Source organism: Poecilia latipinna, unplaced genomic scaffold (genome assembly GCF_001443285.1).
Source record: "Poecilia latipinna isolate Pla-1442-1.1 unplaced genomic scaffold, P_latipinna-1.0 Scaffold4204, whole genome shotgun sequence".
Taxonomy (NCBI): Eukaryota; Metazoa; Chordata; class Actinopteri; order Cyprinodontiformes; family Poeciliidae; genus Poecilia; species Poecilia latipinna.
Genome location: NW_015116820.1, coordinates 1 through 8,440, shown reverse-complemented (window position 1 = coordinate 8,440; position 8,440 = coordinate 1). Strand labels below are relative to the sequence as shown.

General features: G+C 38.4%; 1 protein-coding gene across 2 annotated transcripts; it reads left to right on the top strand.

Moving 5' to 3' along the window:
• LOC106942346 (uncharacterized) lies at positions 1 to 3,421 on the top strand. 2 transcript variants are annotated; one of them, XM_015025610.1, is made up of 7 exons: positions 1 to 377; positions 468 to 612; positions 1,329 to 1,385; positions 1,551 to 1,670; positions 1,756 to 1,830; positions 2,159 to 2,251; positions 2,339 to 3,421. In XM_015025610.1, exons 2-7 carry the CDS (start codon positions 553 to 555, stop codon positions 2,429 to 2,431), a joined length of 498 nt encoding a protein of 165 aa, XP_014881096.1. In that variant the 5' UTR covers positions 1 to 377; positions 468 to 552; the 3' UTR covers positions 2,432 to 3,421. The 2 variants fall into 2 exon arrangements, with proteins under 2 accessions (XP_014881096.1, XP_014881095.1); XM_015025609.1 differs by having other exon boundaries at positions 1 to 381.
• The last annotated feature ends 5,019 nt before the right edge of the window (positions 3,422 to 8,440 follow it).

The following is an 8,440-nucleotide window of genomic DNA, read 5'->3' as shown; positions in this document are numbered from 1 at the left end:
ATTTGGGGTTTTCTCCGTTTACTTCAGGTTCTGTCCAGTGAGTCTCTGTGATGTCGCGTCTCTTTCCCCCTTGATTGTTTCCTCTGTGTGTCGTTCCCAGTAATGACCTCCTGTGTATTTAAGTCCACCTGTTGCCTTTGTCTGTTGTCGGGTCCTTGTCTTGTCGCTGTTCGTTTGTAGTGTCGTACTGTAAGTCGTCTGCTCCTGTCCATTTGTTTAACCTGTTGCTACCAGTGTGAGCCTTGGCCTCCTCTCTGCTGTGCTGCCAGTGTTTTGGAACCTTTTTTCATCATTAAATATCCTTCATCACTGCAACCTGGGTCCAAAGCGATTCGGCCTCACCACCGTCACTGCGCAAATCATGAGACTGGCTTTCAGTAGGTACTTCCTCATGCTAATCACTGACGAGTTTTACTGACTGGCTGCAGATTTGCTTTATATGCTGGAACATTTCTCTCACTGTTCAGATTCTCTGCAGACGACAAACTCGCCTTCATCTCTGCACAGTTCTGTTCTGTCTTTCAACTGTCTAGTCAAAGTAAAACAGAAAAGATGGGGAAAATTAATGGATGCCTGAAAGTTGTGTTCATCATTTTCAATTCCTTGTTTACAGTAAGTAAAATAATTTTCAGAATTTTTTAAGTAATTGATTATATTTCCAGAAAATTTCGAGGTAATGTTCTTTCCAAAGCCAATTAAGGTTTTTATAATATTCATTAACAAGAGAAACTTTGTGAGGCCAGCAGGTAAAATATTTTACGTTTAAAATCATTTCAAAAATGCTTTATAAAAAGCAGTAATTGGAAATAAAACTAGCGAACTGTTCACTTGTGGTCATTTTGTTAATATTTGCATATTTGTCAGAAATGTATTTTTTTTAATGTCAATACATTTTAATCTGTTACTGTATATTCTTGATAATTAATAATTTTCCAACATCAGCAATTCTGTCCAGACTGTAATTACTAAACTGTTACTTTAAATTTTACTGCAGTTAAAGGTGATGGACTCGTTAATTAAATCGTTTTATGCCCATTTTCCTTTGAGGTTTTAGTTTCATTTTGCTCTCTAGTGTTTCAATGCAGAAATTAAAAATATGTGAGAAAACAGCCATTTTAAAAATATTTAAGGATCAACCATAAATGTTAATTTTATGCTGTGAAATGTGAAATCAGGTTATTTGGACATGAACCTAAAGTGGTTCCAATCCATCCTGTCAAACTTCACACAGCGCTAATGATGCAGCCTGGAGAGACTTTATGTATACATTTTTCAGTGTTTTTATATGAATGATGTTGAATAAATCTTTCCTTGCCTTTTTTCTTCAGTGCCTCGGGATCTGGATGATGTACAGTTTAGGACGTGCCATGACCTATGGGCATCAGGTAAAAGAGAAAAACAATTCAGTTTAAAAATGATTGGAAAAGGGAAGTTTCTCCACACGAAAGACGGAACCTGTCTGCGAACGTTCAGAGAGAGAAATGGATGTGTGTCATGTCCTGTAGTAATCAGTTTGCTGCACCGTTTGTGTTTTTGCTCTCTTGGATCAGATGGGAGGAGTGGACAACCAGAGCACGATCTATGCTTGGGTTTTTGCCATCGGTGTTGTTGGGATCTCCACACTTGGGAGCCACGCTGCACGCACTGAGAATAAATGCTGCCTCACTGCTGTATGTACAACTTAATACACAAATATAAACTAAATGATTAAAAATGAAGTTGACAGTTTGATCATGTATATTGTTTTCTGTGCAGTTTGCAGTTTTCATGGGGATTGGAATGGTCCTCATGCTCATCTTTGGAGTTGCTGCCATTGTTTTAAAAAACCAGGTAATTACTAAAAAGTTAATGTGGTGCAGGAAATTGGACAGAGTTCAGAAAACGGGTCTGTCTGGGAAGCTGCGAGGTTCAGTTGGTGGAGCAGGCGTAGTGATTCCTGACTGCTGGGGGTCGTTAACTCGCAGAAACCAGTCTGACGGCTACAGACCTCAGTGTGGTGCATCCAGGCACTGATCAGTGAAATTAGTCCATTCATTTCTGTCAAGAACACAAAGCAGCCTCACTAAAGCAATGCAGGTTTCTCTGGTAATGACGGTTCTTGCTCTGGACACACGTTTACAGCCTGCAGCTGTAACTTAACCCACCTTCTCTTCTGCAGCATTGTGGTGCAGCTGTGGAGAGATGTGACTTGGACTTGGAGCTTTGGTTCAACGTTGCCATTGGGAGCAATTTTGGATTTGCCTTCATTGCTGTAAGTTTTGGTCATTTTCTGTTTTTTTTACCATCTTTTTGTTCTCCTGTCTCTTATGACCAACTGTCTGTCCACTGGTTCTTCCAGATGATGGGCTTGATCATCTCCACTAACATGATTAGTCAGATCAATCATCACGACCGCGCCAGAGTGCCAGCTATTGCAATGAGTGCTTACTGACCAATCAAGAACCTCCATGGCTTGATGGGTTTATGGAATGATGTAAGAATATTGTTCAGGTTTTCATAATGTTTGTTTACCTTGGCATTAGTTGCCACATGAAAATGTTTGAAACCCTGACTGTGGTAAAAATGACCCCATTTCCTCATGTTGCAACCATACATGTTGTATTTTATGATTGTTTCTGTTTTCAGCTGCAACATTTCACACAAGCTTCATGTTCCCACTGCTGCACTCAGTTTTTCATCTTTTTCTCTCACGATTTGGTTTTGGGTTTAGATGAAACTTTAAAACTCACTACAGTTGAGGTTGCAGACATTTACCACGTCCTGCCAAAAGAAATCACATAGTTTTCCAACTAATCAATGCTCCACCTACTTACTTTGTCTTTTTTTTTTCTTTTAACCTACTTTACTACATTTGTAACAAAATCTATAAATTAAATGACTGTGGGTATTTGTGATAGTTTTCTTTCTGTTTCTGGGCTTTATTATTGCCAAAAGGTCTTGCCATATTTTTTTCTGTTTTGTTCATTATTACTGCTAGAAGAATCATTCTTTTGTGTTCAGTTTCTTATTTCTTATGTTCTTCCCTCTGTGTCATTTGCTTTTTTCTGTTGTATAAATGTGAGACTTTTAAAATTTTTCATTTTGAGTCTTAGTTGAACTCCATGTTTGTTGGTTAGTTTCCTCCTCAGGTTTTCTTTCGATCAGACTCACCTGGATCCAGTGTCATTCTCCAGCCTTTCCTCAGTCGTGAATCTTATTTTCCATGATTTCTTCCTGGATTTTTCTGTTTTGCTCCTCCAGTTTTGATGCCGTCCTCTTACCATTTTAAACTCGTAAGTTTTCCTTTTTGTCAGCTTCTGCATTTCGTTCCTGTTTCAACAAAATGGCCCCGACTTTTAAGATGACTTCAAACAGTGGCAACAATCTTTGGTAATAAAGTTTAAAATTATTATGTGAATAAAAATGGGAAAACATTACTTTAAACTTTCTCAGGTTTCTGTTTTTTTTAATTTAATATAAGACTGCCCCCCTTTAATGTAACCCAAACCTCCTACCCCTTTGAGAGTCACTCGATTAAATTTACCGTATTTTCCAGACTATAAACCGCTACTTTTTTCCTAAGCTTCAAACCTTGCGGCTTATAGGCCGGTGCGGCTTATATGTGGATTTTTCTTCAACCACCAGGGGGCTCTTTAGCAGGAAGTGAATCATTGGAAGTCAAAATTGGAAATAAAAGAAGAAATTGCCCATTAAAACGGAATTAGGTTTTAATAGGGGATTGAAATTTGAGAATGTTGTTGATCAGTTAAATAACATTGAGGGGGAAAAAAGAAGATTTTTCATTTTTTAAATACTGGGATCAATATGAGAATTTGAGGTATGGATATTAGGATCCAGTAGGTGGCAGTAGTGCAACAATAATGGATGCAAGCTGCCATTGAAATCTAAAGAAGAAGAATGCGCTCTTTTTCATTTAGCACATGCTAGTAGCAGACAGGAGATTTTTCTCTTCAAGCTCGTACACCCTCATAATCAGTTCAGTTAAATCTAAACTCGGCAACTTTTTCTTTTTCCACCGTAATAAATGTGATATTTAACTGACCTGTTATGACTCAAATGCTGGCTGTCCGCCCCCGTCTGCTGCTGCTGCATCGCTGTGGAAAACCTGGAGCAGCAGAGAAATCTGCGGCTTATAGTCTGGAAAATACGGTAGTTGGTTAAAAGTTGAAGCTACACATATTTGTCAGGGCCGGAGTTTGCAAAATCTAGAGGAAAAAACCCCCAATGAAACTGAAACTCTGGGCCTTCATGTGATGTTTGAAGTGTTTATCGGTGCTTTATCATGGAGATATGAGGAAAGCTGAAGGGATATACTGAGTTTAATGTCTTAATGCTGAAAATTCAGTTGCTGATCCAAAGCACCCAGGCTACATTTTAGACCCCAAACAAATAGGAAAGAAAACATTTGGAAATGTTGACTCACCTGCACATTGATGACACATTTACTGAAAGACGGTAAGAGGCTGCGGTCATGTGGTGGTAAGATGAGCTAGTGAGAGATGGCCAGGTAGCTGGTACATTTATATTCAAGTGTATATGTTGTCAAATTTCTTGAAATAGATTCATACATTTCTTTATTTAAAATGTTTTTTATGTCTGATGCGTAAATGTCATTCATTAACTTTAAACTGGAAATAATTGCAGTTAGAAATGAAGCCACAAAAGTGCTTAATCAATCTAAAGTTTCACTATGCGAATTAACTTTCTGAAATAAATTAACTTTTAAATATTAAAATCTATTGAATGTAACTGTAAATAAAAGTGGGCCAAGAACAGAGCCTTGAGGAACCTCACACATAAAAATCACATGGTGAACAAATAAAATGTTAAAACCAAGAATGTTTTTAATCCATCACTGACTCAGAGGATTTAAAACAGCTGAGAAATACTTTTATATGAGGGTCCAGACTTTAATAATCTGTCCTAGATGAATTGCAACATAAGTGGTAATTGTCACGACTCGAAGTAAAACATGAGTCTAAGCTCTCCTGACACCAGACTGTCAGTTTTACTGTAAAAGCTGCAGGTGGGAACATGTTAGCCACAGTTTGCTCCACCACCCTCTGACCTGTTTTCACCAACCACAAGGTACTTTTTAAGTGTTTTTGTCTTCTGGTTTTTTCCTACACATTTTGGTTCTGGGCTTAGATGCAGAAGTGTTTAAAACGATTTAACAGTATCAACATTATGATGCTACTTTACTTTCAAGACTCACTAAAGAGTTACCTTTTGTGTATCCCACATCCTGTCACACATTTATCGAAAGTTTCCAACGGATAAAAGCTCCAACTTCTCATTCATTGGCTTATTTTCTCACCTTTAATCTACTCCAGTATACATGCGACTTGTTCAGTTATTTTAGGTTATTTTGACTGAAATGGCTCCTTTGGTTTTTGCTGTTGAAGTACTATGGAGTCCTAAGGTGAGACCGAGAACCAGCCATTGTGAGAAAGTTCTTCTGAGTGTGTAACACATCAACAGCAGCCAATAAAACCCTGTGGCAGTATTATGGTCCTCCAACAACCCGCATCACCTCAGCAGTTGATACTCCAGGCTTCCCATGGATCCAGTTCAAACCCGCTTTGTTCAGAAAGTTTGACACAACTTGACCAATTTGTTGTTACCCTGAATTTTTAAATTTGCTCTCAAATTTTCTGTCTCAACTGTTTCTAAAAGCAGCCAAACATTTAAAAATCACCCAGCCATTGTTTGTGGTCTCACCTTAGACAGTCACTGTGCCGTTACCTAGCAACCAAAGTGAAGCTCTAGCACATTTGGTCAGCTGGTTTATTGCTGTATGTGCTTCAAAGATGCACGGCTGTAAAACTGTGCATCTGTTTGCAGCCAGTTTTACATGCATGTGTAAACACTGAACTGGGTTGAGAGTTCATGGTCTACCATACCAATTATCCTACGTTTCTTGTGACCAGTTCCTTAGTTTCCTAGAATCTGAATGATAATAGCAAGTAAGACATCTCCTACTGGTTACGGGGTGAGACTTCAATCAGTGTAGCTCCTGACTTAATCTCTTAACAAGTGACAGCAGGACAGGCAGCTGTAGAGATGAACTGAATCTCTCGAACTCTTGGTCAGTTTAAGTTTTAACTCGCCTTCAATCTTATAAATTATGGCCCAAAGATTCCAAATACAAGCAGCAAATGAATTTCTACACCGCCTGCCTCTGACAGTCTTCATGGTTTAAGCTTTTACTCAAACCTCAAAGTTGTGCCTGGCATTTCTACCGTTTTAAAGGAGTATTTAGCCGATCAACAGGTTTTGGTTGTTCCCCTTTTATCATGAATTTCTTAACACCCTATTCCGTGAAACTGAGCCTGTCCGTTTCTTTTAACTCCGTGGCTTTCTCTACTTCTGTCACAGATACCACAGAACTGGGCCATTGGTTTCGTTCGCACCATAGACCACGTGCAGAAATTGTCTGCAGCTGTGACAAGAGATGTTTTTAACCTCTTCTTCTCTACCTGTTGGTAGATTTAGTTTCTGGTGCTGTTGTGAAAACCACACAGACATTTAAACATCCTCCTTAAATACTTCAGGTCTGCTGCAGAACATGAGTCAATGTTTGTGTTTACAGCTTTTAACTCTTAGAGGAAACATTTGGAGACAGCACAACATATTTTACATTTAGTACTTCTTTTCTTTCCAATTCTTTAAAAAACTTCTTCTTGAATATATATATATCACAACACCATATGGATATACAACACCAAAACAATTTAAACTCAGTTTTTCAGAAAATGTTTAAAGAATTCTCATATTGGTAATGAGACGGTTTAATTGTTTGGAAGAAGTCTGTCACTGATTTATCAATTAAACATTGGATAATACATAGTTAATTAAAAATCGTTTTAATGACCAGTAACTAGTTACCCATTATTACTTTTTGAACTATGTGTCATAGTAGCTGGTAGTTACGGTTCCCCAGTGTCACACATCTGGTTCAACACCTGGAAAAAAACTTTTTCCAGGGTTTCCAACACCTGGAAACCTTTAATTGAACTCCAGCAGGTTCATTTGTGGAGGTTTAAATGAATCTGATAAAAAGCAAACCCTGGTTCACCTACAAACCTCGGTCTCTGTTCAGATGAAGTGAACTCTGATGCGGTTCGATTGAATATGTGAACACCAAACAAACTGGAGACCACTCCAAAACCAGGAAGTGGCATTCTGAGTAAATGCAACCAAAACAAACATGCTAGTCTGGAGAGAGTGGCAGAAATGTCTTGTGGTCTTTAGCCAAAGACTAAAGAAAAATCTGCCGACTCTTAAAATCTGATGCTGCTCCATTGTTGTTGACATTTTGTGTTGCTCAGTGTCTTCTGTGTCGTTTCCTTCAGTGGTTCCTGGTGCAGTGCCCCCACAGGTCAGGAGGGGAACAGGTTTTTCAAAGCGTTCTCTTTAACTCAGTGCAGTGTGACAGTCACTATTAATGTGCCAGAATGCACCAATAGCCAAAATCCCTGCTCAGCTCTTATTTCTCGACTTTTTGTATATTTTTGGGTTTCCCAGCCAGATCTTAATCTGTTGAGCTTCTCAGCCAGTCTAAACTTGGTCTTGTGGTTTGGTTGGTTTTACCAACAGATTAGATCTCAATGTGCGAAAGCCAACGGCTGTTTCTTATGGAGTGAAAATAGTCTCAAAAATAGTTGTGCACTCGTAACCGGATCTGTCTGCAAATGCAGTTTTGTGTGTGCGCACCAGGTGATTTGTGTGTACTTTTTCAACATGTATAGGTGTAGGAGAAGATTTGTTTTATTTTTAAGTTTTACAAATCCAGTATTACACACGCACAGATATTTTGAGACCATTTTCACTCCATAGTTTCTCCAATCAGCTGGTTTACCACAGGGCGGTTGTTTCTCTCTCCTTTACTACTCATCTCATGTACCAGTGACTGTCGCTCTACACCATCTAACAACCATTTTAATTTAATATGTGAATGATTCTAAATCTGGGTTTGCTGTGGATGAGTTTGTTTTGGTGTGATGAGATATTTTACAGTTCAATGTCAATATAGTACTTTCACTTTCCTTAGACTCTTAAACTGTGACAACAAAACAAAAACCCTAAGAAGAGAAATTAGCAGGTTAAACAAAATGTGGAATATAATAATGCTGTCATGAATAACTATACTTTTATATCTGCTTTATATTTCTTCAGTTTCCATGGATAAACCGGAGTTCCTCTGGTATTTTGTTAACCTCGGTCCGCTGATCGCCGTCATTGTTTCTTGTTTCTGAGTTTTATTTTCAGCCACAGTTTCCATAAGCTGAGTTCTTGTCTTTGGTCCCATTCTGTGCAGAGGTTTAGTTAGTTTCTCTTCTGCATTCATCCTGTAGTTTTCCTCACTGTCTCAGCTATTCGTATCCTACAGGGGTGAAAGTAGTTTTAAATTCTTGGGGGTACTATGATAAAAAAAATT

What these genes read in the sequence shown, in the direction of transcription:
- LOC106942346 (XM_015025609.1), top strand. Translation starts at nt 362, where the DNA reads ATGAGACTGGCTTTCAGTAG. An exon ending in CCATGACCTATGGGCATCAG is followed by an intron (nt 1,386 to 1,550) that starts GTAAAAGAGAAA and finishes CTCTTGGATCAG; the next exon opens with ATGGGAGGAGTGGACAACCA. An exon ending in CCATTGTTTTAAAAAACCAG is followed by an intron (nt 1,831 to 2,158) that starts GTAATTACTAAA and finishes TCTCTTCTGCAG; the next exon opens with CATTGTGGTGCAGCTGTGGA.